Source organism: Bos indicus, chromosome 18, assembly GCF_029378745.1.
Source record: "Bos indicus isolate NIAB-ARS_2022 breed Sahiwal x Tharparkar chromosome 18, NIAB-ARS_B.indTharparkar_mat_pri_1.0, whole genome shotgun sequence".
NCBI lineage: Eukaryota > Metazoa > Chordata > Mammalia > Artiodactyla > Bovidae > Bos > Bos indicus.
In genome coordinates this window covers 55,772,427-55,798,549 of record NC_091777.1, presented here as the reverse complement: position 1 = coordinate 55,798,549, position 26,123 = coordinate 55,772,427, and the positions used below count along the sequence as shown (strand labels likewise).

The 26,123-nt window shown below is 50.2% G+C and overlaps 1 protein-coding gene across 3 annotated transcripts in view; it reads right to left on the bottom strand.

Moving 5' to 3' along the window:
* Positions 1–26,123, bottom strand: part of SULT2B1 (sulfotransferase family 2B member 1) — an 83,955-nt gene that overhangs the window by 12,631 nt on the left and 45,201 nt on the right. Inside the window, exons 1-2 of one of the 3 annotated variants that reach the window (XM_070771406.1) lie at positions 22,428–22,604; positions 2,850–2,989 (exon numbers count right to left, since the gene is read on the bottom strand). In XM_070771406.1, coding sequence (XP_070627507.1) covers positions 2,850–2,989; positions 22,428–22,498 — 211 coding nt within the window. In that variant the 5' untranslated portion in view covers positions 22,499–22,604. Of the gene's footprint in view, positions 1–2,849; positions 2,990–11,825; positions 11,846–22,427; positions 22,605–26,123 lie in introns of those variants that run through there. The other 2 variants (XM_070771408.1, XM_070771407.1) reach the window with 2 other exon arrangements.

Here is a 26,123-nt window from a genome sequence, read left to right as displayed (position 1 = left end):
TAAACAGCTTACCCAAAAGTACAAGAGGGTTTCCACTTTGGAGCCGGTTTGGCAGTTTCTCAAGTTAAGCGTATTTAGTTCCATAAACTCAACAGTTCCAGTGCTAAGTATTTACCCAAGATAAGTGGAGAAGTATTTCCATGCAGAGACCTGTGTGAGATGAATTATGGCAGTTGTATTTGCCATACTCAACCCAACCTGGAAACAAGCCAAGTGTCCTTCAGCAGATGAATGTATAAAACCACCATGGTCCATCCATTTTCTGGAGAACTCCTCAGCAATAACAAACACAACAACTTGGAGGAATCTAAAATGTGTTGCTGGGGCAGGTGTAGGAAGGAGAGGGTGGGACAGATGGAAAGAGTAGCATGGAAACGTACGTAAAACAGATAGCCAGTGGGAGTTTGCTGTCTGACTCAGGGAACTCAAACCGGGGCTCTGTGACAACCTGGAGGGGTGGGATGGGGTGGGAGGTGGGAGAGAGACTCAAGAGGGAGGGGACATACATATACTGATGGCTGATCTATGTTGACGTATGGCAGAAGCCAACACAATATTGTAATTATCCTTCAATCAAAAATAAATTAAGAAAAAAAATACATTACTCTGAGTGAAAGACATCAGTCTCAAAAGTTACATGGAGTATGACTCCTTGTGTGTGGCATTTTGGGAAAGGCATAACTACAGGGGCAGGAAATGGATGACTGGTTGCTGGGGGTGGGGTGAGGAGAGAGCTGACCACAGAAGGTGTGAAGGGATTTCTGAGGGCAGGGAAAGCACCGAGTCCTGGCCATTCAGGGCGCCAGGGAATTCCCTGAACCATTCTACATCTCAACTGTAGTGTTTCCTGTGTATGTCTATCAAAATTCACAGAACTCCAAGAGAAATGAAAATATGTCCATAGGCAGATTTGTATATCTATGTTCCTACAAGCATTATTAAGAGTCAGAGAGTGAAAACAACCCAACTGACTGCTTATCAACTGATAAATGAATAAGTATACCTAATAGTATACCCCTTCAGAAAAGAATCCACCAGCAGTGCAGAAGACACGGGTTCAATCCCTGGGTCGGGAGGATCACTGGAGAAGGAAATGGCAACCCATTCCAATACCTTTGCCTAGAGAATCCCATGGACAGGGAAACCTGGCGGGCTACAGTCCACAGTGTCACTGAGAGTCAACTGAAGCCACTGAGCACGCAGGCAGTACACTCATATCATGAAACATTATTCTGCTATAAAAAGGAATGAAGCACCGACAATGATGTGTGTCAACCTCAGAAACATGCTGGAACTTCCCCGGTGGCTCAGCGGTCAAGAGTCTGCCAATGCAGGAGACATAGGTTCGATGCCTAGTCCAGGAAGATCCCTCGTGCTTCAGCAACTAAGCCCAAAATGCACCACAACTACTGAGCCTGGGCACTAGAGCCTGCAAAACCACAACTCCTGAGCCCACGTGCCGCAACGACGGGAGCCTGTGCTACCTACAGCCCCTGCTCCACAGCAAGAGCAGCCACCGTAATGAGAAGCCCGGGCACTGCAAGTGGAGGGTAGCCCCCACTTGCCACAGCTGGAGAAAGCCCACACACCCACGAAGACTCAGCATAGCCGAAAATAAATAATAAATAAATAAAATTATTTTTAAAAAGTGGGCTAAGTGAAAAAAAGCCAGACACAAAAGACCAGCTCTTGTACTAGTCTACTTACACGAAATGTCCAGAATGGGCAAAACCGTAGAGTAAGAAAGCAGAATAACGGTGCCTAAGCCTTGAGGGTGGAGGGGGCGGGTTGGAGGTGATGGCTAATGGGAACAGGGTTTCTTGTTGAAAGTGAAGTGAATGTGTGAATGCCTCAAGCATGTCTGACTCTTTGCAACCCCATGGACTGTGGCCCGCCAGGCTCCTCTGCCCATGAAATTCTCCAGGCAAGAATACTAGAGTGGGCAGCCATTCTCTTCTTCAGGGGATCTTCCTGACCCAGTGACTGAACTGGGGTCTCCTGCATCACAGGCAGATTCTTTACTATCTGAGCCACCAGGGAAGCCCTGTAAGTAATGGAAATGTTCTAAAACTGACTACAGTCATGGTTTGCACAACTCTGTGAATATCCTACAGCCAAAGAACTGTGTACACTTTCCAATGCGTGGATTTGGAAGTATACAAAGCGTATGGTATGTGAATTATTCTTTTAAGTGTTACCCAAAAAATCCTCATAGAACTCTATGTTGAAAAGGGTGAGTATAACATTTTGAAATTCTTCAAAAATATTTTGAAAAAATATCTTTGTTCAGAGCTGTCTCTCTGCACCTGGCAGACAGTTAGTAAGTAGCATTTCAGTAACCAAATGGAGAAAATTAAGATCTTTCCTTCCGCCCTCTCTTCCTCCCTTCCTTTCACGAATATTTATTGAATGTGTTTCACTGTTTTAGGCTCAAAGAACACAGTCACGATCAAGAGGAAGCAAAATATCTACCCTCAGGGAGCCAGGTTCTAGTGAGGAAGACGGACACTAAATCAACCAAGGAAAATATAGTACAGTGGCTGGCAGGGAAGACAAGTATGAGGAGACTTCAAGGATGGAGAAGCTGTTTTAGCCAGGAAGGTCTCAAAGACCCAGCATAGGGGCCGGGAGGGAGCCAGGCACTCAGGGATCCGGGGAGGGGTGCCCCCTGGCGGAGGGACCGGCCATTGCAAAGACTTGGCTCTGAACAGAACAAACGGGTCCCCGTCCCCACCGCCCCTCCCGCGTTCTTCTCCCGCTTTGTCCTCGGTGTCACCCTCTCACCCTCGGCCCCACACTCACCCAGCACTCTCCCTAGTGCCCCCCTCCCGGCCCGGCCCGGCAGGTACCTGACTTGGGGTAGGTGACGATGAAGATGTCATCGTCGTGTACTTCGGCGTTCTCTACCATGCTGATGCTCTCAGGTGAGTAGATGCCCACGGGGAAGAGGATGCCTTTGTACCTGAAGTATTCGCCTGACAAATTCTGGCTGTAGGAAGGTAGGGGAGACACCGTGAGGACCGGAGACGAGGCAAGGACAGAGGTCACCCTTGGGAGAGCCTGCTTTTTTTAATTTTAATTTTTTTTTTTTTTGCTATGCTGCCTCATGCAGGATCCCAGTTCCTCGACCAGCGATAGAACCCACGCCCCCCAGTGGAAGCTCGGAGTCTTAACCACTGGACTGCCAGAGAAGACCCAAGGGGCCTGCGTTTGAGCGTCCTTCGAGGTCCCAGGAGCCTGCCCAGGGGTCCAGCTTTACAGCAGACGCTTCCAGAACTGATGGCGACAGAAAGTGGATGAGGGATCTTAGGGCAGAGGACAGAGGGCTACTAAGGACATGGGCGAGGAGCACTCCGTTCATTAGTAGAACTTTCTCTGCACCTCGTTTCCTCATCTGCAAAGTAAGGCTGATTTACTAACACCTGGTAACAATTCTGGGCTTCCCTGGTGGCTCAGAGGGTAAGGAATCTGCCTGCAATGCAGGAGACCTGGGTTTGATCACTGAGTCAGGAAAATCCCCTGAAGAAGGGAATGGTACCACACTCCAGTATTCTTGCCTGGAGAAATCCATGAATAGAGGAACTTTGCAGGCTACAGTCCATGGGGTCCCAAAGAGTCAGACACAACTGAATGATTAACACTCTGACTTCACTTCATAATATTCGTACGAAATGACAATGATTGGTATCTCCATTCTCTGGATGAAGACATCGAGGCCCAAAGAGGTCAAGTGACTTACCCAAAGTCACACAGCTGGCGGGACACACAGCACTTCACCCCTGCAAAATGGGACTAAGCGCTTTCCTTATGTATACTCTTCCCCCCAACCCTCAAAGAAGATGCTCAGTCACCACCTCCATTTTACAAACACAGGCCAGAGGAGTCAGGTGCCCTGCCCATTCCTGCACAGCCACTGAGACGCAGAGCCGACCTGCGAAACCCGTATGTGCAGTCACCCGGGAGGCCGGAACAGTCTTCAACTTCAAGCCCCTCACTGAAGCCACTTTCCCCAAAACCCTGCAGTGTGTTCACAGAGCCATACAGGGACATACAGCTTCCCAAAGTGAGATGCTTTGAGAGCAATCCATTTAATTCTCTGACTCTGTGCTATGGCAGCCTCCCCTGGGGTTTCCTGTCTGTGGCGTGGGAGAGAGATAGGTATTTGGGGGACCTTGCTAAGGTGAAACTGAGCTGAAGATACATTTCACTGGACTTCTGTGGGATATTTACAAGGTTGGCCGGCACGTCTGTGTATTGTTACGGGGATGGTGAGCTGGTTGGGTGCAGGAATTGCTTCTGGGAGCGCTGGTTGGGCATACAGACAGGAAGGTTAGGGACATGGAAGTCGGATCATGATATCACATGTCCAAGGGAGCTTGGCGTCAAAAGTATGGCATATGGGAGGAGACTCAGATTTTTGATTTTTACTTTTTGGTATGGGCTTCCCTGACAGCTCAGATAGGAAAGAGTTTGCTTGCAACGCAGGAGACCTTGATTTAATCCTTAGGTTGGAAAGAACCCCTGGAGAAGAGGATGGCAACCTGTTCTTGACTGGAGAATTCCATGGACAGAGGAGCCTGGTGGACTACAGTTCATGGGGTCACAAAGAGTCAGACTCCATTGAGCAACTAACACTTTCGCTTTCTTCACGAGGCATGTGGGATCTTAGTTCCCTGACCAGGCGTGGAACCTGTGCCTCTTTGCAGCGGAAGCATGGGATTTTAACTGCTGGACTGCCAGGCAAGTCCCTAAAATAATTGCTTTTAATAAAAAGGAAGTGAGGTGAGTGTTGGACCCAGTGAGGTTGAAACCCCAGCTGACTTGCACAGGCCTTTTCTGTTATTTCTTCCTCATCTGCCCAGTTGACAGATGAGAAAACTGAGGCCCACTGAAGGCTGAAACTTGCCCAGGGATCTCCCAGTGTCCTTCCTGAAGGCCTCCACCAGAGGGATGGGGAATTTCTCCAGGGCTTTCAATCAGGCTCAGGCTTGCAGGAGAAAGACGAAAGCTAGAGTACTGTTTCCCCAGATCCTAGGAGGGTTCTGGGGAGCCCAGGTAAGGCTTGGCCCAGCCAGCCAGGGTTGCCAAAGGGCAGAGTCCCAAGGTGGCGGGGCTCAGAGGAGGCTATGGAGGAAGTTGGCAGGTGGGCTATGGTCTGCTTGCCAAGGCCCCTTTTGTTCCTGGTGAGGGGACTGGAAAGGAGGGGCTGGTTACCTTAGAGGGGTGGTGGCAGGGGCTTTGCAAGCTCTGCTTCTTAGTATGTCCCAAAGTGGGACAAGTGTGAATGAGAGTGTTCTGAGGGATTTCCCTGGTGGTCCAGTGGCTAAGACTCTGAGTTTCCAGTGCTGGGGGCCTAGGTTCAATCCCTGGTTAGGTAACTAGATCCCACATGCCTTACTCAACTAAAGAGTTCTCAAGTCGCAACTATAGATTCCACAATGAATATCGAAGATTCTGCACACCACAGCTAAGACCCGGTGCAGCCAAAATAAATAAATATTCAAAAACAAATATTTTTTTAAAGTGTGGTTCTGGAGCCGGGCGTCTCGGGTTCAGAGTTGAGCTTTGGCACTCCCTAGCCGAGGTAAGGCCCAGTGCTTAATCTCTCTGTGCCTTGGTTTCCTCAACTGTAAAATGGGGATAGAAGAAGTCACATAATATCTTGGTTAACAGCATAAACCCTGGAGCCAGAATCCATGAGCTTGAATTCTTCCTCCCTCTAGCTGTGTGGCTGTGGGTAACTCACTTGACCTCTCTCCGCTTCAGTTCTTTCATGCATAAAATGGGGATAATAAGTAAACATTACCTCATAGGATGGTTGTGAGCATGTAACAAGTGCTTAGAAATGGGCCTGGCATAAGAGTATGCATTATATAAATGTTTCTTAATTTTTGGTGGGAGGATTTAATGTATCATTTGACTTGTAGTCGAGTCAAGATAGGATTTGACTCGTAGACCACGTTCAATAAATCTGGACTAAAATTATTGTTATTATACCCATTAATAGAGGCAACACTAGGCGTTGTGTGAGCCCAGAGGAGAGGTTAGTTGGCACAACCTTTGGCACACAGTAGGCCCTCTGCTGGCCCTCAGCACGTTGTAATTAACTTTACTGTTCAGGGATGTCAGAGGCTGAGCACAGGCAGCGGAATTAGTGATGTCACTAGTTGTCAGGCAGATTTAACCCAGTGGGCGGGACTGTGAGGTCATCAGTCACTAGGCAGATTAGCTGCTAAGTGCCTGGGTCTTGGCTACGGTGGGTTCCCTGTGTTCTCTCGGCCCTAGGCAGCAGATCTCACCTCTCTGAGCCTCAGTTTCCTCGTCTGACACGTGAAGATAACGGTAATCTCAACCTCAGGGTTTTAATCCTACCTAAAGATTAAAAGGGATAATATATGCTAAGTCCTTGACTCCTGACTGATGCTCAAGACACCTAAACTCCCTTTAGCGTTCAGTGCTGTTTTAGACTTTGATCTTACCAACAGCTCCTTAAGAAAGAAATGTCCTCCCCAGCTTATGGAAGAGGAAAATGGAGTTGCAAACAAGGAAAAGATCCTGTGCCCTTCAGAGGTCTCTGAAATATTCACTGAATGCATACATGCATAAATATGAGGGTGTCCCACCATCCCTTGGGCTTCCCGTGAGGCTCAGCTGGTAAAGAATCCGCCTGCAATGCGGGAGACCTGGGTTCGATCCCTGGGTGGGGAACATCCCTGGAGAAGGGAAAGGCTACCCACTCCAGTATTCTGGCCTGGAGAATTCCATGGACTGTATAGGCCATGGGGTCACAAAGAGTCGGACACAACTGAGCGACTTTCACTCACACCATCCCCTTTAGCACAATCTCCAAACTGGGGGACCAAGCCCCACCCCAGGAAGCCAGGGTGGAATCCACAGTGCTAATACATTGTTGGTGCCTAACCAGTATTTGACTGAATGAATGAATGAATGAATGTGTGTATGAATGAATGAATGCGGATGAATGAATGTTTGAAGGAATATGTGATGAATATGTGAATGAATGAATGAATGTGTGAATGAATGGACAATTGAAAGTTTGAATAAATAAATGAATGCATGAACGTGTGAGTGAATGAAGGGGGTCATCTGGACAAAAAGTTAAGGAAAGTTAAAGAGCACTTGTTACATCCGTTCGTGTTCCTCCAGGGTTCTCAGTCCCCAGCATTTTTAGAATCCCCCAGGGAGATGTCAGAAACTCCCGAAGCCCAGCCTCATTCCAGGTTAACAGTGTCCAAACCTCACCACTGCGCCCCTTGAGCCCAGAACAACCAGCTACTCAATAAATGACTGAGCATCAATATTCAATTAGCAATCAAGGCATGATGGGGGCGAGCTGGGACCTCCCCGTATGTCACGAGGCTACAGGTGAGAAAATGGAGGTTGAGGGAGAGGGAACCATGTGACCAAGGCCACTTGGCAAGCACCAAACAGAGCTGAGATGTGACCTTGAGCCCCACAGACGGTTCCGTTCTGGATCCTCCTTCCTCACATCCCCCGACTCCCGCCAAAGCCACCCAACGCACCGAGCACTATGCCAGCCTCTGGCTTTTGTGTCTGCCATTCCTCCCACCAGGAATGCTGTCTCCCTGCATTTGAGCATGGTGGCCTGGCTGGGGTTGGGGGGGCGGAGGGGCGGGGATCTGGAGTCCTGCTTGGCTGAATCTTACTGTGTGTCCCCAGACGGGTGCTGTGCGTCCCGTCTTCTCTCCCCACCTGGTAAATTAAATCTGGCCCCGGGGTGACCTTGCTTCTCCCTGGGTTCTGAGCCCAGTTGGTTTCCAGGTCAGCTCCAGGCCCTGTGGCACGCAGCGATTGCTCGGCTGGAGCCGAGGAATGAAGATGACAACTGGGCTGGGGGCAGAGGCCTGCAGCAGGAGGAACAGCAGACAGCTCACGTGATGGGCAGTGGGCCAAGGCTGTAACGAGCCTCCTCAAAGGGGCCTGGCCTGGGACTTCCCTGGTGATCCGGTGGCTAGGACTCCACACTCCCAACACAGGGGGCCCTGGGTTCGATCCCTGATCAGGGAACTAGATCCCACATGCCACGACAAAGACCCAGCACAGTCAAATAAATAAAAATAAAATAAATAAAAACTTAAAAAAAAAAAAAAGGCCTGGCCTGCCCTGCTAGGGAGACCCTGGGACACAAGACTACAAATGGCCCAACCCAGTGACCCTCCTTCCTGCCACCCCCAGACCTCCCCGTCCCTCAGGCCCTGGCTCTTCCTCTTGTTCCCCACCACCCTGGTCCAGCTCAGCTCTCCTCCTTGCCCTTTGGATCCTCAACCCAGCCTCCTCCCCAGTCTCTTGGCCTCCAGTTTCTCATTCCTGTTCATCTCTGATTGGCCCCAAGCTCAAGGCCCTACATAGCCTGGTGGAGGGGAAGTGTATCAGAACTTGGGTGCCATCCATCAGTATTTTTGTTGAAGGGACTTCCCTGGTGGTCCAGTGGCTAAGACTGTGCTCCCAGTGCAGGCGGCCCGGGTTCGACCCTTGGTCAGGCAACTGGATCCCACATGCCGCAGCTAAGCCCTGGGTCCAGCCAAATAAGTAAATATGTGCGTTGAAAAAATAAAAATAGCACTCACAGTGCTCCCTGGCCTGACATTCCTCATTCCATTATAAGCCTTAATTTGCTTATCCCCTCAACAACCCTAGAAGGCCACCCAACATTGCTACCCCTGACTTTCAAATGAGTAAGTAGAGGCTCCAAGAGGCAGCGTCACTAGGCTGCTATCACACAGCGGCAGAGGGCAGAACTGGGGTCTGAACCCAGGCAGTGTGGCCCTGCAGGCTGCACCCTGAACCGCCCCTTGCCATGGGAGTAACCCCTCCCCAGTCGCCATTCAGTTGTTCTCAGGTAAGCTCATCCTGGGCACAGGCTGTAGGGGCTCGAGGGTGGAGGGGGGTCAGGAAGACACAGATTTGACCTCAGGCAACGCACATAACCTAAGTCTCAGTGTCTACCTCCTTCCCCTTGGTCACAGGACCATTTAACTCATAGGTGTATGTGACCATTATGAGTATTATATTGTATACTAGGGCTTCCCGGGTGGCTCAGTGGTAAAGAATCTGCCTGCCAACACAGGAACTGCAGGAGACGTGGGTCCGATCCCTGGGTCGGGAAGATCCCCTGGAGGAGGGCATAGCAACCCACTCCAGTATTCTTGCCTGGAGAATTCCGTGGACAGAGGAACCTGGCAGGCTACAGTCCGTGGGGGTCGCAAAGAGTCGGACACGACCTAGCAACTTAAACAACAACCATAATTGTATATTAATAGACTTCCATGAAATATCTTAATATAAGCAAAGATTTTAAAGCAGAGTTTCTCCCTCTCCTGGGAATTCACCCGAGAGAAATGGAAACTCATGTTCACATCAACATGAGTACTCAAGTGTTTATAGCTGCCCTGTTCATAATCTCCCCAAACGGGGAAGAATCCAAATGTCCTTCAGCGGGTGAGTGGATAAACAGTGGAACACGCACACCATGCGATACTACTCAGCAATGACAAGAAACGAACCTTTGATACCCACCACCACACAGATGGGTCTCACAGGCATTGGGCTAAGTTAAGGAGGCCAGTCTAAGGAGGTCACGATGTGTATATTTCCATTTACACGCCTGTAGTGGCCTGAATGATGGCCCCCAAAGAGGTCCATGTTCCAGTCTCTGGAACTTGCAAGTGTGTTCCATTGCTCCACAAAAGGAATTTTGCAGCTGGGATTATGTTAAGAATGTTTAAAGTGTGTGTGTGTGTGTTTAAATCTTTTGACCGGGCCACGTGGCACATGAGGTCTTAGTTCCCCCACCAAGGATCGAACCCGCATCCCCTGCATTGACAACCCGCAACCTGCATTGACATTGTGGAGTCTTAACCACTGGACCACCAGGGAAGCCCAGTGTTAAGGACTTTGAAATGTGGAGAGAATTTAGCATGCCCCGAATTACAAGGGTCCTTCTAAGAGGGAGGCAGGAGGGTTAGAATCAGAGACAGAAGATGTAGTAACAGAAGCAGAGGTCGAGAGGGAAGAGATTGGAGGAGGCTATGCACCTGGCTTTGAAGATGGAGGAAAGGGCCACAAAGCAAGAGATGCAGGTGGCCTCTGGGAACTGGAAAAGGCACAGGAGGAAAAGGGAGGAACGCCCCCTGCTGACACTGTGATTTTAGCCCAGTGACACTGATTGCAGACTTCTGACCTTCAGAAATGTATGAGCACAAATTCATATTGCTTTAAGCCACTCAGTTTGTGGCAACAGAAACCAATGTGTCATTTTGGACAAAAGTCTATGGGGACTTCCCCTGCAGTCCAGTGACTAAGACTCCACACTCCCAAAGCAGGGGGCCTGGGTTTGATCCCTGGTCGGAACTAGATCCCACATGCTGCAACTAAAGATGCCATATACCGCAACTAAAAAAAAAAAAGGAAAGAAAATCTGCAAGCTGCAATGACAATCAAAGATTCCGCATGCCGCAACTAAGATCCAGTGAATCCAAATAAATAAATATTTGTTAACAGGTATTTGGACAGGGAATAGATTAGTAGCTGTGGGGGTGGGAAGTTGGCAGTGGAAGGGAAGAGGGCAGCTAGGGATGGGGGAGGGAGGGGTCCCTACAAAGGGGTGATGGTGTGGGTTTGTGTCCTTATTGTGGTAATGGTTACACAAATCTATATATGTGTTAAAATTCATAGAGCTATACACTCCCCCCAGTACAAAAATCAATTTTACTGATTGACTTAAAAAAAAAACAAACCCTCTTTATATAAATACTTAACCCCCACTGGCCATTATTATCACAAGACACCCTCTTGGCCAGCGTCCCTCTTGGCGACACAGGGCTGTGCAGCAATGCAACTCCGGCCTACCTTATAGGCCTCCCTTGGATCTGCTGTGTGACCTGAAGTCACTCTCAAACCCTCTCTGGTCTCACTTGAAGAATGAGCAGTGATGGGGGCAGAGACCAGGGGCCTCTTTCCCAGGGACCCACCTCCCAGTCTGATGTCCAAAGAGCGCTCCCCATGTAGGGAGCTTTAGGCCTTTTGCCTGCAATGAGGCAAATTCATTCATTCAGCCCACAGGTATTTTATTGAATCCCTGGTATGTGCTAGGGGGATACAAAAGTGAGTGCAACTGATAAAAAAAAAAAAAAAAAAAAAAACCCTATCGCAGTTTACGTTTGAATGAACAATAAAATTAACCCAATATGTTTTAAATGTAGTGTATGGGATGGTGATGGGGTTAAAATGAAGCCGGTGGGGGAAAGGAAGCGTCTGGGATTGGAAGGGTTTGTAATTTGAGATCGATGGAGTCAGGGGAGGTCTCTCTCGGAGGAGGCGACTTTTGAGCAGACCTGCAGGAGGCGAGGGGAGAGCCTAGTGTGGGTACCAGAGGGAATCCTGGGTGCAAAGGAAGCGGGCGAGGGCAGGCTACTGGGACTCTGGAGGCTGGTGGGAGGGGAACTCTCCCACCCGCTCTGCCCCCGACTCCCGCGCTTCCAAGCACGCGATGCGGCTGCAAGGGGAGTATTTCCGCCTTTCCGCAGCGCGGTGCTGCTGACTCACAGCGGGTGCCTGCTGCGGTCAACTCGCCTGCCTGTCTGGGGAGAGCGGTGCCAAGGCTCCTCCAGCATGAGCTGGGTTCAGTGCGCCTCTGTCCCAGGACACCCTGTGCAGTGGCAGCCGCCCTCCTTTGCCTGGACTGTTCTCTCCCTTTCCCCTCCCGAAATTCCTCCGCTTGGAGCCCATCTGGGGCACGCGCCCGCGTCTCCTCCGGCCACCTCCACCTCCGTGGGATGACTCACGCCTTGGCCAGAGCTCAGAGAAGCGGCCTCTTCCCCTCTGCTGCTGTGGGCTGCGGCAGGCAGCCGGGGAGATGGGATCAGAGTAACCTCTTTGGGAGATCATTTGGCAACATTTGTCTTACACAAGCCACCTCCCGCTCAAGCCGACCTGGTCGATGTGCTTTTTCACCCCGGCGGCATCCTGTTTGCTTCTTTCACAGCCCTTTTAATACTTGGTTACTATTTTCTTTGTCTAGTAGTAGAGCTACACGGGAACAGAAAGCCTGCGTCTCCCATGTCCCACCTCCAAGAACCAGCATCAGGCAAGCGGCACTCCATTATATTTGTTGGAGGCACAAATGAATGTGACTTCCAGAAATTTATGAGATGGGTGCCCTTGAAGTGAGGTGGTGTTGTAGGTACCAAAGCACTAATTGCAACATTGTTTATAAGAGGTATAAACATGCTGTTCTTTGAACAAGAGAACTGGTTAAATAAATCAGAACTGGGTGAATAAATCACTGGCCGGCATACGTTGGAATCCAGCCACTGGAAAAGAGGCGTTTATGTTTTGATAGGGATTTGGACTACACATGTATTTCTCAAAATGGCACACTTAATAGATTTGTGCAGTGTACTGTATATAAACATCATCTATTTTCAAAAAGCCCAAAAACAAGTATTGAAATCTATTTCATAATATGCAGCCTGGAATGCTTAAGGTGAAGTGTTCCTACATCCGCAGTTTACTCCTCGGAAATGCATCACCAATAATTGCTGGATGGATAGAAGGATGCACAGATACATGATTAAACAAGTACAGTAAAACTAGGGGTAGTGGATATAGAGCACGTGTGCCATGGATGCATCCTTCAAAGTTTTTATATATCTTGAAATTTTCATAATAAAAGGTCAGAGGAGTCAGGAGATGGCATTTATTTGGGAAGATGTCTGAGATATTGCAGAGAGTGAAAAGACTGAAGGGCAGAGCCAGAAATAAAAGTGTCTTGCTGCTGCTGCTGCTGCTGCTAAGTCACTTCAGTCGTGTCCGACTCTGTGCGACCCCATAGACGGCAGCCCACCAGGCTCCCCTGTCCCTGGGATTCTCCAGGCAAGAACACTGGAGTGGGTTGCCATTTCCTTCTCCAATGCATGAAAGTGAAAAGTGAAAGTGAAGTCACTCAGTCGTGTCTCACTCTCCAAGACCCCCTGGACTGCAGCCCACCAGGCTCCTCCGCCCATGGGATTTTCCAGGCAAGAGTACTGGAGTGGGTTGCCACTGTCTTCTCCGAAAAGTGTCTTAATTATGTTTAAAAACTAAGTAAGTGGGACTTTCTGGGTGGTCCAGTGGTCAAGATTCTGCTCTTCCATTGCAGGGGGTCATGGGTTCCATCCATCTTTGGGGAACTAGGATCCAGCAGCCAAAAATAAATAAATAAAAAATTTAAAATAAACAGTAACAAGTAAGTAAGTGAAGACAAGATATGCACTTAGAAATCTTCTGGCAGTATAGCAGTAAAAGTGCTTACTCGGGGGATGGGTCTGGGGGGGCTGTGAGACCTAGATTTTTCCATTTTATGTCTTTGCACATCTTGAATTCTGAATTGTGAGCGTGGCAGCTGTGGCTGCCAGGTGCTCGCCCTCTGCCCCAGGGCTGGTGGGATCAGCGAGATGTCTCCAGAGACTTGGGAGTCAGGGGTGGAGGATGGCAGAGCCCAGACCTGGCATCACGTGACCAGGACAGCGTGCCTGGGCTGAAATATGAGCTTGAAATGAACTTCAATGGGTGGGTGGGGACGAGGGAGAGGCCAGGGGCGGGGGAGGGGAGTTTAAGTTCCCTAGACCGCCTGGATATAGCACAGGGGTCTTTTTCCTTTTTTTTTTTTTAAGGAAATCTAATTAGGAAAATAAATTTTTGGCTCGTATCTCTGTATCTATTGATCATCTGGGTTTATTAATAAGTTATATGTATTTATTATCCTCTCAGTCTGTTAATAAGTTAATGGCCTCCCCCAACGCTGCCATGCCAGCTTCAGGGGCCCCCTGTATTACCAGCTTGATGCGAAACCTAACCATCCTTACAGAAGTACGTGCCGTCCTGTTCACTGCATGGGCACTGAGATTTCTTCTCTGCTGCCCTTCATCCTCCTTCTAAACAATATTGATATCAGACTTTACACCTTCCTCTGCATCTTGCTGATTTTTTATTATGGCAATCTTTTCAAATCTGTAGCCATCTCCTTTTTAAAAATAGTTGCCAGACCATTATTTACAATTGCCGAGGTAGAGAAGCCACCAAAGTATCCATCAACAGATGAATGGATAGAGAAGATATGATATATATATGGAATATATATGTGAAATATATATGAAATATATATGATATATGAAATATATATGGGATATATTTTAAATATACACATGGAATATATATAGAATATATATATGGAATATATATGAAATATATATATGGTATTTATATATGGAATATATATGTGTGGAATACTACTCGGCCATAAAAAAGGAAACTTTTGCCAAAATGACAACATGAATGGACCTGGAGGGCATTATGTTGAGTGGAATAAGTCTGACACAGAAAGACAAATACTGTAGATATCACTTATATATGGAATCTCAAAAATACAACAAACTAGTAAATAAAACAGAAAACAGCAGACTCATGGACACAGATAACAAACCAGTGGTTAGCAGTGGGGAGAGGGAAGAAGGGAGGGGCAACACAGGGGGAGGGAATTTTTTTAAGGGTTATTGGTTGAGATTGACATATATGCACTGCTATGTATAAAACAGATAACTAATGAGGACCTGCTGTGTAGCCCAGGGAACTCCACTCAGGGCTCTGTGCTGACCTAAATGGGAAGGAAATCCAAAAAAGAGTAGCTATATGTATACATATAGCTGATTTACTTTGCTGTACAGTAGAAACTAATATAACACTGTAAAGCAACTGAATTTCAATAAAAATAAAATAAATTTTAAAAAATGATAAAAGAGTTATTATGGGATTTTATGAGGTTGTGTGTGAAAGTTTTGAAAATTATAGAATTTAAAGAATCTTTCATTCAATAAAAAACATTTTTCATAGCTGCAAGACAGACATCCCATTTCCACCTTTTAGACATTATTTTCCTGTTGAGGAAAACTCCTAATTTGGTTTTTCATGTTTTCAATTATTTTAATGATATGTGGAAATTATTATCGCCGAAAGTTTTGGAATCATTATTTTTCTGCTCACGAAAAATAACGTATAGGACATTTGGAAGATACAAAAAATAATAGAGAAGAAAATAAATATCACTGGCAATTCCCCTACTTAGAAACAAATGACTTTGTTTCTCGAAACCTCTTCATTTCAAGTGAGGTTTGACAAATGCATAATACCTCCAAGTAATCTAAATCTCCATCACAATACACTTAAAAATTTTCTTTGGCCATGCTGTGCAGCATAGCATGCGGGATCTTAGTTCCCTGACCAGAGGCTGAACCCACAGCCCCTGCATTGGAAGCACAGTCTTAACCACTAGACCACCAGGAAAGTCCAGTTATCATGATACAAAATAGTTCATCACCCCAGAAAACTTCCTCTTCCCAATTAGCCCCCTCCCAAGGCTACAGTGTTCTGAGTTTTTCCATCATAAATTGACTTGGCTTGTCTTGGACCTTCTAGAGCTAACAACATATAGAAAGTACTCTGGCATCTGACTTTTGCTGCTGTTGCTCAGCTGCTCAGTCATGTCCGACTCTTTGCGACCCCGTGGACTGCAGCAGCCAGGTTGCCCTGCCCTTCCCTGCCTCCTGGAGTTCGCTCAAATCCAGGTCCATCGAGTCGGTGAGGCTATCTAATCATCTCTTGCTCTGCTGCCTGCCTCTCCTTTTGCCTTCAGTCTTTCCCAGCATCAGGGTCTTTTCCAATGATTGGAAGGACTCATGCTGAAGCTGAGACTGTAATACTTTGGGCACCTGATGTGAAGAGCCAACTCACTGGCACCTGACTTTGCTTAACATAATACTCTTTGATATGCATCCTTGTATAAACATAAATGTACATTACGTATAGAGTTTGTTCCTTTTTATGGCTGAGTAGAATTTGACGGTATGAATAGATTACGGCGTGTTGCCCCCTCCTCTTCATGGCTGTTTCCAGCTTCGGCTAGTGCCCATAGACCCACTGGAACCATCCTTCGCCTGTGTGTGGAACCCGCATTCTCATTTCTCTTGGGCTACTTATTTAGTAGCAACGGAATGGCTAGGGCATCATACGCTTTGCATTGTAGTAACTATAGATTTTGAAATCTGATAAGGTCAATTCTTCCTCCTCATTCCTTTTTTTTCTTCCCTTGGCTCTCCTTGCACATTTAAAATCTGTGCATACTTTTCAACGACTTTTTGATTATTGCTTTGATGATGGTGAGAGAGGACAATCTAGCTCTATCTGTGGATTGCTCTCTTCAAAATCTCAGTGTTCTTTGTACAGCATCCCTGGTTCTGTCCTTCGAAGCCCAGCAGATTCTTTGTGGGCTCGTTGACCTGCGCTGCCCCCCCTTCCACTGGGTCCCCACACCAGCACAGCCAGGGTTATTCTGCTCCCAGCATCAAGTTCAGTTTGTTCCCTACACACTTCATGCTCCACCACACCACTGGAACTCTGCTGTGCCTTTAGCCTAAAGGCTAATAATATTTCAGGTATATTGGGTTAAATAAAATACATACTTAAAATTGGGTTTCCCAGGTGGTGCTGGTGGTAAAGAACCCTCCTGCCAAGGCAGGAGACATAAAAGATGCGGGTTTGATCCCTGGGTCGGGAAGATCCCCTGGAGGAAAGCATGGCAACCCACTCCAGTGTTCTTGCCTGGAGAATTCCACGGATAGAGGGGCCTGGAAGGCTACAGTCCGTGGGGTCACAAAGAGCTGGACACGACTGAAGCGACACAGCAACATGCTTAAAATTAATTTCACCTGTTTCTTTTACTTTTTTTTTTTTTTTTGTGGGACTAAGAACATGTTTACCAGGGGAGCTTGGGTTATGTATCTATGGGCAGTGTTGGTCTGGAGGGTGGTCAGACCACAGACTCATTGAGCCTATTGGAGGTAGACCAGCCCCCCTCCCAAGGTGCTGGCCACAGAGGGGTAGCCCCTCCCTCTAGTTCAAGGCCCCCCTCTGATCTCTTTTTCTAGCATGGAGATAAAGAGCAATATCTCTAGAACAAATCCCAGATGTATGAGTCCTCTCTGGGGCCTCAGTTTTCCCATCTGTAAAATGGGAACCCTGACACCACCACCCTCAGAAGGCTGTTGTGAAAATGGGAAAGGTTCACCCACACAAAGCTCCGAGCACAAGCCTGGCGCATGGCCAGTGTTTAGGAAGGTCATAATTATTACCATCTTTCACCCCGTCCCCTCCCTTTTTGGCACCTGGTCTCCTGGCTCAGAAGTGGTCACGGGAATCCAAGAAAGAGGAAGGAAAACCCTGTGATCCCTGACTCAGCAGAGAACGGCGAGTCTAGCCAGTCCCGGGGCATCACCCATTTCGCGGATGCGGAGCCCCCAGGAGGATCCTGTGTGCCCAGTGTGTTCCATCTGGTGGGTGACCCGGGCCGGATTGGAACTCAGTACTGCCTTCCTGCGGGCTGCGTGACTCCTGATACAGGCATTCCTGTCTGCGAGGGCAGAGTCCTCAGGGGCACTGGTCCAGGTACCCCCACAAGTAGCTGGCCACGCCTCTGCTAGGCCCTCTGATTCAGACCTCCCAGCAAGACAAGGGCCTGTTTTTTCTTGGCTGCGCTGGGCCTTAGCTGTGGCACGCAGAAGCTTTAGCTGCAGCACGCAAACTCAGTTGTGGCATGTGGGGTCGAGTTCCCTGACCAGGGATCAAACCCAGGGCCCCTGCACTGGGGGTCTGGAGTCTTAGTCACTGGAGCACCAGGGAAGTCCTCAGGGTATCCCTTCTTGTCTTGGCGTTTGATAACACTGATGGTCCACCAGGGCCCACTCTGCCTCCCCTAGAGCCTACCTTCAGCAAACTGGGCTTCTCTCATTCTTTCCAAGTGGGACCTGGTTGCTCCCACTTCCTGATCCCTGCGAAGGACCTCAGCCACAGGTGGTATGCAGGCCTGCCTCCCACCACCCCTTCCCTGGCCTCTAGAGAGCAAGTGGAGACCGAAACACTTCCTTCCCTCCCCTCTCCCAGCCTGCGTCCTTTGCGGTGGGTGGTGGGGAGAAGGGAAGGTAGGAGCTAGGGGCTGTGAGCATCTTTCTCCAGTTCTTCACAGGGCATCTGATTTATTCATGGAGGTCCAGAACCCCACCTCCTCTCTGCCTGCTCAAATTCCACCCAGGCAACAAGTTCAAGGTTTGATTACGTGTTTACTGCCTTTAAAATATTTTGGAGGGGGCTGTCCTGCACAGCATGTGGGATCTTAGTTCCAGAGACCAGAGATCAAACCCTTGCCCCCTGCAGTGGAAGCACAGAGTGTCAACCACTGGACCACCAGGGAAGTTTCCCTGTTTATTGCCTTTAGTTTTAACGGCCCCCTTCCCCTTGGGAAAAGCGGCCCCCTTCCCCTTGGGAAAAGCAGCTCAGTGACTGGCAGAGCCGAAGTCGAAGTCGTAAAATCATCCTAGTAGCTTGGCCCTCCCCAAGGAAGGAGGAGCCAGGGCTGTAAAAGCTGGGTTGGTGACCTCAGAGGGTGAGATCTGAAAGGACCTTGCTTGGGGTTCTCCAAGATCAGAGGGAGGAGGGGAGGGGAGGGGTGCAGCAAGTACAGGTCCATATGCCCACGAGGCTTCCGGCCTTGACCTTGGGAAAGGGCTGGTCAAGGTGCAGCCCAGCGCACAGCATTTTCCAGGAAACGCAGCACTATATCTACTAAGCCTCCCGTCTGGGCAGGGCTGTCTCGCAGATCCACCTGCTTCCTCATCTTGCTTATTCCCAAATTCCTTTTGTAACTGCCCACCCCTTCCAGGGCGTGATAGAGTCAGGCTGTACATGTCCTGACTATACCTTGCTTGACAGCTCTGTGACCCTGGACAAGTCACTCAACCTCTCTGAGCCTCAGTGGCCTTCATCATAAATAGAATGCTCATAGTTAATCATTCACATGGCTTAATCTCAACCGGTTGTTGTGGATTGAACGAGATAATGGGTGGAAGATACTCAGCAAAGTGATATTAAAAAGATTCTCTAGGGATTACCATCCTCTGGGCTTGTCTCTGCATCATCTCTGCCTCCTGAAACTTAGCATAATTGCCTGGGTTTTGCTTTTACCTCTTCCTTCTAACTTCATCCTCTTAAAATTTAGTTTTGCCCTTTCTAGTCCGCTGGTAAACTATAATTTGTAATTTGTGTGTATGTGTATGTATATGTGTTACTCATTCGTGTCCGACTCTTTTCGACCCCACGGACTATAGCCGCCAGGCTCCTCTGTCCATGGGATTCCCCAGGCAAGAATACTGGATGGGTTGCCATTTCCTCCTCTGGGGGATCTTCCTGACCCAGGGATCGAACCTGAGTCTCCTGCATTGCAGGCGGATTCTTTATCATCTGAACCACTGGGACATTCCAAACAGTAAGCCTCGGGGCTCCTCCTTGTATCATTGGCCTCCCCCTTCAACCATCCTGAATTAAATCCTTACCAGTCATTTTTTTTAAAATTGGACTTAAAAAAAAAACACAACAACCTACTGTGTGTTTTTGTTTGTTTGGGTTTTTGGTCGCACTGTGCAGCAGGTGAAATCTTAGTTCCCCAATCCAGGATCGGACCCACATCCTTTGACTTAGAAGAGAGGAACCTTAACCAGTGAACCGCCAGGGAAGTCCCAGTCAATTGTTATGCCTGTATCAAAAAATGATGCATGGCATAGCTTTCCTGGCTTAGGTTAGGGGGGAGCTTAAAAATGGAAGTGAGCTGTAGTCAGTTCTTGGGAGTCGCTTCTAGCCCTTGACGTTGAAAGTCATTCACGTCACTTCCAACAGCCACTGTCCTTTTTCTCCAGTCTCCTCCCCTGCATGCCCCGCCTCTCCTCACCTGTCTTCCAACCCTGAGTCATCCTGCCAGCACCAGCTCCAAGCTTGCCTCATCTCTCCTCCATTCATTCCTTGACATCATTCTCAGAGCCTTCGCAGGGCGCCCCCGCCCCGACCCCGCCCCCAGCAGAGGATGGCAGAGGACAGACAACTCCATCCCTGTCTCTGCACCAGTCCACCTTTGAGTACCATGGCACATGTTTGAAGCCAGAAGTATGATCAGGAAACCTACCTATAGGGGCCAAGAGTCTTAAATCGGGTGGGGATTTTGCCAGGTGAAGAAGCAAGGTCATTTCAGGAGCAAAGGTCTGAAAGTGTGAGATCTGGGTCAGACAGGATGTGGAAGCTGTCAGGTGAGGCCCAGGTAGCCAGGAAGGTGGAAGATGGAGCTGGGGGAGAGGTGTGTGCAGAGAGGCACTCTCACAGAGGGAGCATGGGCAGCGGCGGGACCCCAGCCTCACTCCCCCATTTTAAGCCAGAGCAGCTCCATTTTGATCTCTATTGCGTATTTCGGCTTGGACATAAGATTTCTCCTGGACAAAGGAATCTGTGTCTTATAAAGCTTTAGGAAACCATTGCTGTGGGTGCTAGGGATTCAAGAAAGGCGCTTGAGCCGGGGCAATGGTCAGCGGGTAGGTGTAGAGACCTCTGAGAATCTCTGCAGAGGAAACCGTATATGCAAAGGCACTGGGGCAGGGAAGAGTGAGGTGTAAGCAGGGAATTTGAAATGCTGGGGTAGCCGGAGTACAAGTGAGGGTGGGGACTGACCTGGAGAGGCCAGGGTGCAGGGCTCTGGAGGGCCTTGGGACTGGGAGGAGTGGAGGGGCCACTCTGGGAAAGACTAGAGGCAGGGAGGCCAGGGTGAGGCTTGAGGGGCAGATGAGGTCAGAGCTGGGGCCATGCAAATGGAGAGAGTCGGGGAACAGGAGAGCAGGGCTGGGGAGTGAAGGGCCATGGGAGGGAGAGGAAGGAAAGGAGAAGGATGACGGCGGGGCGTGGTGTCTGGCCCGGGGACTGATGGGGGCCAGCCCTGAGCCGACAGCCTGGGACGGGGGCAGCTGTTGGGGAGCCACTGAGTTCCCACCCAACGCGGGGGATGTCATATGTCTGAGGGGTCTGCAGCGGGAGGTCCAAAAAGGATGGTGAGGACCCTCGTGAGAAGCATTCTTATGGTCCAGGGGATTCCAGAAGCTCGTGGAAAAGAAGATTTTCAATCCTAAGGCCATTTCCCAAGGAGTTGCAGAATTCAGGTCTGTAAGTGTGTCATAGGTGAGGGTTATATATCCCCATTTCACAGATGAGGAAATTGAGGCTGGGAGAGGACAAATGACTGGGTCAAGTTCACTCACTGAGAAAGGGCTGGGGATTGTATGATCAACTGGCTGTGTGGGAGCAAAGTGGAGGGGGGCTGCCAGGGCCTGGTGGGAGGAAAGTCTTCCAGGTATGAGAACCCAGAAGGGGAACCTATTTATCTCGAGAGGGAGAAACTGCAGAACCCAGGGGACCCGGAGAAATGAATGCTGGAGGTTTCCTCAAACAGAGCTGGAAACCGCCCGGTGGCCACTCTCAGTCCGTGAGGCCCAGAGATGTTGCGAGGCTTGTCTATGTCACACAGCTATCGGAACTCAACTACTCCAGTCTCTGGAGTTTGGGGGAGATGGGGGCACAAGGGTGAGGGAGGGGAGGAGAAGAACCTGAAACAGTACAGCCAGGGGTGGCTGGAGGGGCTCCGGAGGCCAGGACAGACTTGCCTGGCAGAGTGCAAGAAATCGAGGGTTGGGATCATCTAAACAGCTCGCTGCCTGCCCTCTTTGAGCCTCCGCTTTCTCCTCTGAGAAATGGAGCTGTGGGGGTATCACCGAGGCCCTTGAGGACAGGGTTAGATGGACAGGATTCAGTTCGCTTCTGGCTGCGTAATAATCATGGTCCCATTACTTTCCCTCTCAGCCTCAGTCTCCCCATCTGGAAAGTGGGGGACTATGAAAAGTGTCTGAGTCATGCCTGGGAACACAGGAGTCAGGCTTCCAAAGTGCTGAGAGCTCTGACCTAAGCACCCCCAGGAGGAGTCAGAGGCCCCTCCTCTGGGGCCCCAAGTCCCTCAGGACACAGCCTCGGACTCGGGCACTCAGCTGTATCTGTATCCAAGCCCGCTCACCTCTGCTCTCCCATCCTCCCCTAAACAGAGCAGAAACCCGTGGAGGGAAAGCACACCCACGTGAAGGGCTTCTGGGGGGTTGTCTGTGAGGAAAGCGGGGACAACAGGCCTTCCTGTTTCCCTGGCAACAACGGCGCACCAAGCCCCTGCTCTCCTCCAGTCCTACATTTGACACACAGGGAACCTGAGGCCCCGAGAGGGACAGGACACCCCAAGCATCTCAACAGGTGGCTCAGCACTGCCTGGGTCCGTGAATCCCCTCGCAGGAGGGACCTGCACCCCAGGGCGGCCGCGCCAGCCCCAGCCCGGCTGGTTCAGAGGCTCCGGGAGGCCCGGGCCTCCTCTGCAGAGGCCCCTGGTGCTTCCCCGCAGGCCACCTCCTCCAGGGGGCTCCCTGTGTGCTGCCCGCGGGTCTGGGCCTCACCTGATCGCCGAGATCTTTTTCTCGTAGGGGTCCCATTTGGCCTGATTCCTGGGCTCGGCAGGCTCACCCATGGCAGGCGGGCGAGGCTGGGGAGAGGAGGACGCGCTGGGAGCAGACGGCTCGGGGACCAGGTGTGTGCAGCGGTGGCGTCTGCCACCCGGGGACCCGCCAGGTGCCTACCTCCACGCCCAAGGGGAGGGGCCGCATCCAGCCGGTTCTCCCAGCTGCTACCCACGCCTCCAACAGCGGGGAGAGGCCAGGAGGGAGCCACCCTTCTCTGAGGGTGGAGAGGAGAGGTGACAGGCACCTCCTGGGCACCGCTCCAGTGGCTGGGGACAGAGTCCAGGGGGTCACAGACAATGCCACACCGGAACCCTCTGTGCTGGTGGCTTGGGGCACGCCTGTGACCCTACACAACCTCAGTTTGCTCATCTGATCAAGGAGCTAGCCCCATCTCAGAGAGTTCATTCATTCCTTCATGCCTTTATTCATTCAAGAAATATTTATTGAGCACCTCCTGTTTGCCAGGCGCTGTTGGAAGGGTTGGGACGCCGCTGGGAACCAGACAGACAGAAACTGCCCTCGTGGGCTGACATTTGCAAGGGGCACGCATAGAAACAGGATGAGATGCCACCAGGGCCAAAAGGAGAGAGACAGAGGCCACGGAGACAGGGTCAGAGACAACAAGAGACACGGAGAGACCGAGGGAGAGAGACAGAGACAGGGAGAAGCCAAGGGGGAGAGAGAAACACGGAGGCTCAGAGATGGTGGGAGGCGCAAAGAGATACAGAGATGCAACAGAGAGCTGGTTGGTGGGGGGAGCTGAAGCTCAGAGCTCCTGGTCTGACTCTCAGCTCCAACACCTCCCAGCTGTGCGGCCTGAAACCAGTCTCATCAGCCCCCTGGGCATCAGTCCTCTGCACGCCCCCACCCACCCCGCGCAGCCCTAGCCCTATAAGTGATATCCACGTCATCAGGCTGTTGTGAGGACCGCATGAGACATTTCTCAAATGCTTCTTAAAGCGTCTGACACACAGGAGGCTCCGCAAAGCCCACGTCCCCCTTCTGCTCTCTCCCTCCCAAACCCAGCTCCTCCCCACCCACTGGTCTCCTGACCCCTCAGAGATTTGGCATCTGGCTGAGACACCCAGTCTCCTCACCAGAAATGACTTCTTTTTACAGAAGTACCTTTTTGTAAAAAAATAATCTGAGCCACTAAGTCCAGAAAGAAAATAGGGATCCTTGGGATCCTACTTTAACCAGCAGAGACAAACACCATGAACATTTTCGCAGTATCATTCTAGGAATTTCTTCTCATCTGTCTAGTATGTGCCAGAGAAATTTTGGTTGGATGAGTAAATACAAAAATATCATCATTTAAAACTCGACTGGAAATTCCCTGGCCTTCCAGTGGTTAAGACTTCCCCTTTCAATGCACGGGGTGCAGATTCCAGCTCTGGTCAGGGAACTAAGATCCCACATGCCTCCTGACCAAAAAAATCAAAACATAAAACAGAAGTGACTTGGTAACAAATTCAATGAAGACTTGAAACTGGGCGGGTGGTGGGGGAAGCCCTCTCTTTACTGACCAATTACAGTCTCCCATGTTTTGCATGTGGGACAAGTAATAGATGCAGCAGGGAGCTCAGAGAGGTGGAGTGACTTGCACAGGGTCACACAGCATTGCACACCCTCACTCGGAAAACAGACAGAAGACACATGTCCTGGGGCGTCACGCCCTCTCAGTTTACCTGCCCAAAGGCTCATCTCTAGGATGCTGTTAAGTGGGGAACCACCTCAACTGAGTTCAAATTCTGCCTTGGCCACTTTTTCTGGGGGTGGGGTGGGCATACCATACGGCGTGCGGGATTTTAGTTCCTGACCAGGGACTGAACCCGTGCCCTCGGCAGTGAAAACACAGAATCTTAACCACTGGGCGGCCAGGGAATTCCCACACCTCATTCACTTTCAGTATCAGCCTTGATGTTCCCATCTGTGAAAAGGGCTCCCTCAAAGGGAGGAGGGAAATCGAGAGGGCCTTCTCTCTCCTGGTCTGGGGCTGAGTGGGTTTCCCACACCACGATGGTAGGGGGTTGAGCGAGACACCCTGCTTGGCCCTCAGGCCTGGACTGCCTGGCCTTTGTTCTGCCTTCAATGACCCTTTGTTCTTAGCTCTGAAGAGGTGACAACCTTGCCCTGCCCTTCCCACGGGAACCTCTGCTGAACCCTGTCCCCAGAGCCCCCATAGAACCAGAGCGGGAGAGCATGCATGCCAGCCAGAAGCCTCAAGTTCTGGAAGAGAGGGAGAGTCTAGGGAAAATGGGGCGCCCCATCCTTAAAGGGCACTGCGGGTGGGGAAACCGTGGGGGCGCAGCCCTGGGGGACCAGGAAATCCAGGAAGACCCCGTGAAAGTTTCAGGGAAGGAGTTTAAGGGAGAAGGCAGGCCTGGAGGCTGTGGCTGAGTGGGCAAGGGACCAGCCGCACAAGGGGTCCCAGGACGCAGAAAACACTCCCACCCCAGGGCCTTTGCACTTGCTCTTCCCCTGTCTGACATGCTCTTCCTCGACACCTGCGAGCTTCAACACCTCCCTTTATACAAGTCTGCCCGGTCTCACCTCCTCAGAGTCTGCCCCCCAACCTCTCCACCTCCCCCCGCCCCCACCTTTCCTGTTTTGCCTTTTTCCAAGTAGCGTTCATCACCACCCAACAGCCTCAGTGTTCTACTCTTTGGCCTGTTGACTGTCTCCTCCTCCGGCTGTCAACCCCATGAAGACAGGGCTGGTTATCTGTCTGTCCCCCGTTGTAGCCCAAGAGCGGTGCCTGGCAGAGCTCCTAGAATGTGGTAGGATGTTTGATAAATGCTGCGGGTGGAGTGTGTGAAAAGTCACAGGTGATAGGAATGGGTGACGGGTTGCAGTGCTACACAGAGGAGTTGGTTGAGTCCTTTCAGAACATGGGGATGGGGAGGTGGAAGGCTTGATCATAGAGGGTGAGGGGCCCAGACTCCTACGGAGGTGGCAAGAGGAACAGAAGACACCAGGATAGCATCTTACCCAGAGACAGGAGGGGAGGGGCAGGAATGGACATCACTGGTCAAACAGAAATGGAGGTGGGGGCACTTCAGCATCTGGGAACAGGGAAGAGACTTGGAAGGGGTTGGGAAGCAGAGAATGGGAAACCCAGTGCCAGCTTCTGGGGGATGGGTGGGCACTGGGAGGAATAGGATTATACAATCATCCATCTAATTGTCCATGTATCCATCCATCCATCTGTCCATCCACCCATCCATCCAGCCAGCCATTCATCTGTCAATCCATCCATCTGTTCATCTGTCCATCCATCTGTCCATCTACCCATCCATCCATCCATCTGTTCATCCATCCATCCACCCATCCATCCATCTGTTCATCCAGCCAGCCAGCCATTCATCTGTCCATCCATCCATCTGTTCATCCACCCATCCATCCATCTGTTCATCCATCCATCCATCCGTCCATCCATCTGTCCATCTACCTATCCATCCATCCATCTGTTCATCCATCCATCCATCCATCCATTCATCTGTTCATCCATCCATCCATCTGTTCATCCACCCATCCATCCATCTGACCATCTACCCATTCATCCGTCTGTCTGTTCATCCATCCATCTGTCCATCCATCCGTCCATCCATCTGTCCATCTATCCATTCATCT